The 692-nt window shown below is 50.6% G+C and overlaps 1 protein-coding gene across 1 annotated transcript in view; it reads right to left on the reverse strand.

The window, feature by feature from the left end:
* LOC119585974 (myb-related transcription factor, partner of profilin-like) overlaps positions 1–692 on the reverse strand; it is a 6,111-nt gene that overhangs the window by 4,999 nt on the left and 420 nt on the right. Inside the window, exon 2 of the mRNA XM_037934688.1 lies at positions 100–204. Within this exon, the coding sequence (XP_037790616.1) occupies positions 100–204 (105 nt within the window). The remainder of the gene's footprint in view (positions 1–99; positions 205–692) is intronic.

Consider the following 692-nt stretch of genomic DNA (forward strand, 5'->3'; position numbering starts at 1 on the left):
ACACACGGACACACATACAGCCCTCCCACCCCGCCACACAAACGCGAATGTAAGGGGGAAATCCGGCACTTAAATGTCTGGTAATCGGGCGACATTTACCCGAAGCGGCGCCGGGTTATGTCTCGGATCCCGGCGATGGTGAGCAGGACCTTCCGCTCCCCAATCCTTATAGTGTACCTGAGCCCGAGATTGCTACGGTTATGACTGTGATTGGGAAGCCGTTAAACATATAAACGTAAATATAAATAAACATAAAGGGAGGATGAGAGAGAAAAGATGCGCGAAAATCTTGCATCCCTGATGTTAGTAGCAACATCTGCAAAATGGCCCTGTTCTAATTAGAGGCACTGCAAGAATCGGCCGTCGTCAGATACGTAACAGATAACAGATCTTCTTCTTCTTCTTGTCCGCTGTTCCCCTCTATTTCCTTCTTTTTTCTCCTTTCTCACACCAACCTTCTCTTCTTATCCCCGTTTTTCTTTAATCTCTTTACTTTTTCCTCCTTTCCCCTCTTTCTCTCCGCCCTCTTCTTCCCTTCCTTCCACTCCTATCTCCCGTTCCCCTCTCCTCCCCCTCCCCCTCCCAAGGCCTGAACCGAGAGACGAAGAACAAGCGGCGGCAGAAGTTCCCAGGCCAAGGCAACGGGTATCTCACCTCGGATCAGAACACTGGCTCGCTGGCTGGCTGTCGAC

The sequence above is a fragment of the Penaeus monodon genome, chromosome 20 (genome assembly GCF_015228065.2).
Source record: "Penaeus monodon isolate SGIC_2016 chromosome 20, NSTDA_Pmon_1, whole genome shotgun sequence".
Classification (NCBI taxonomy): Eukaryota; Metazoa; Arthropoda; class Malacostraca; order Decapoda; family Penaeidae; genus Penaeus; species Penaeus monodon.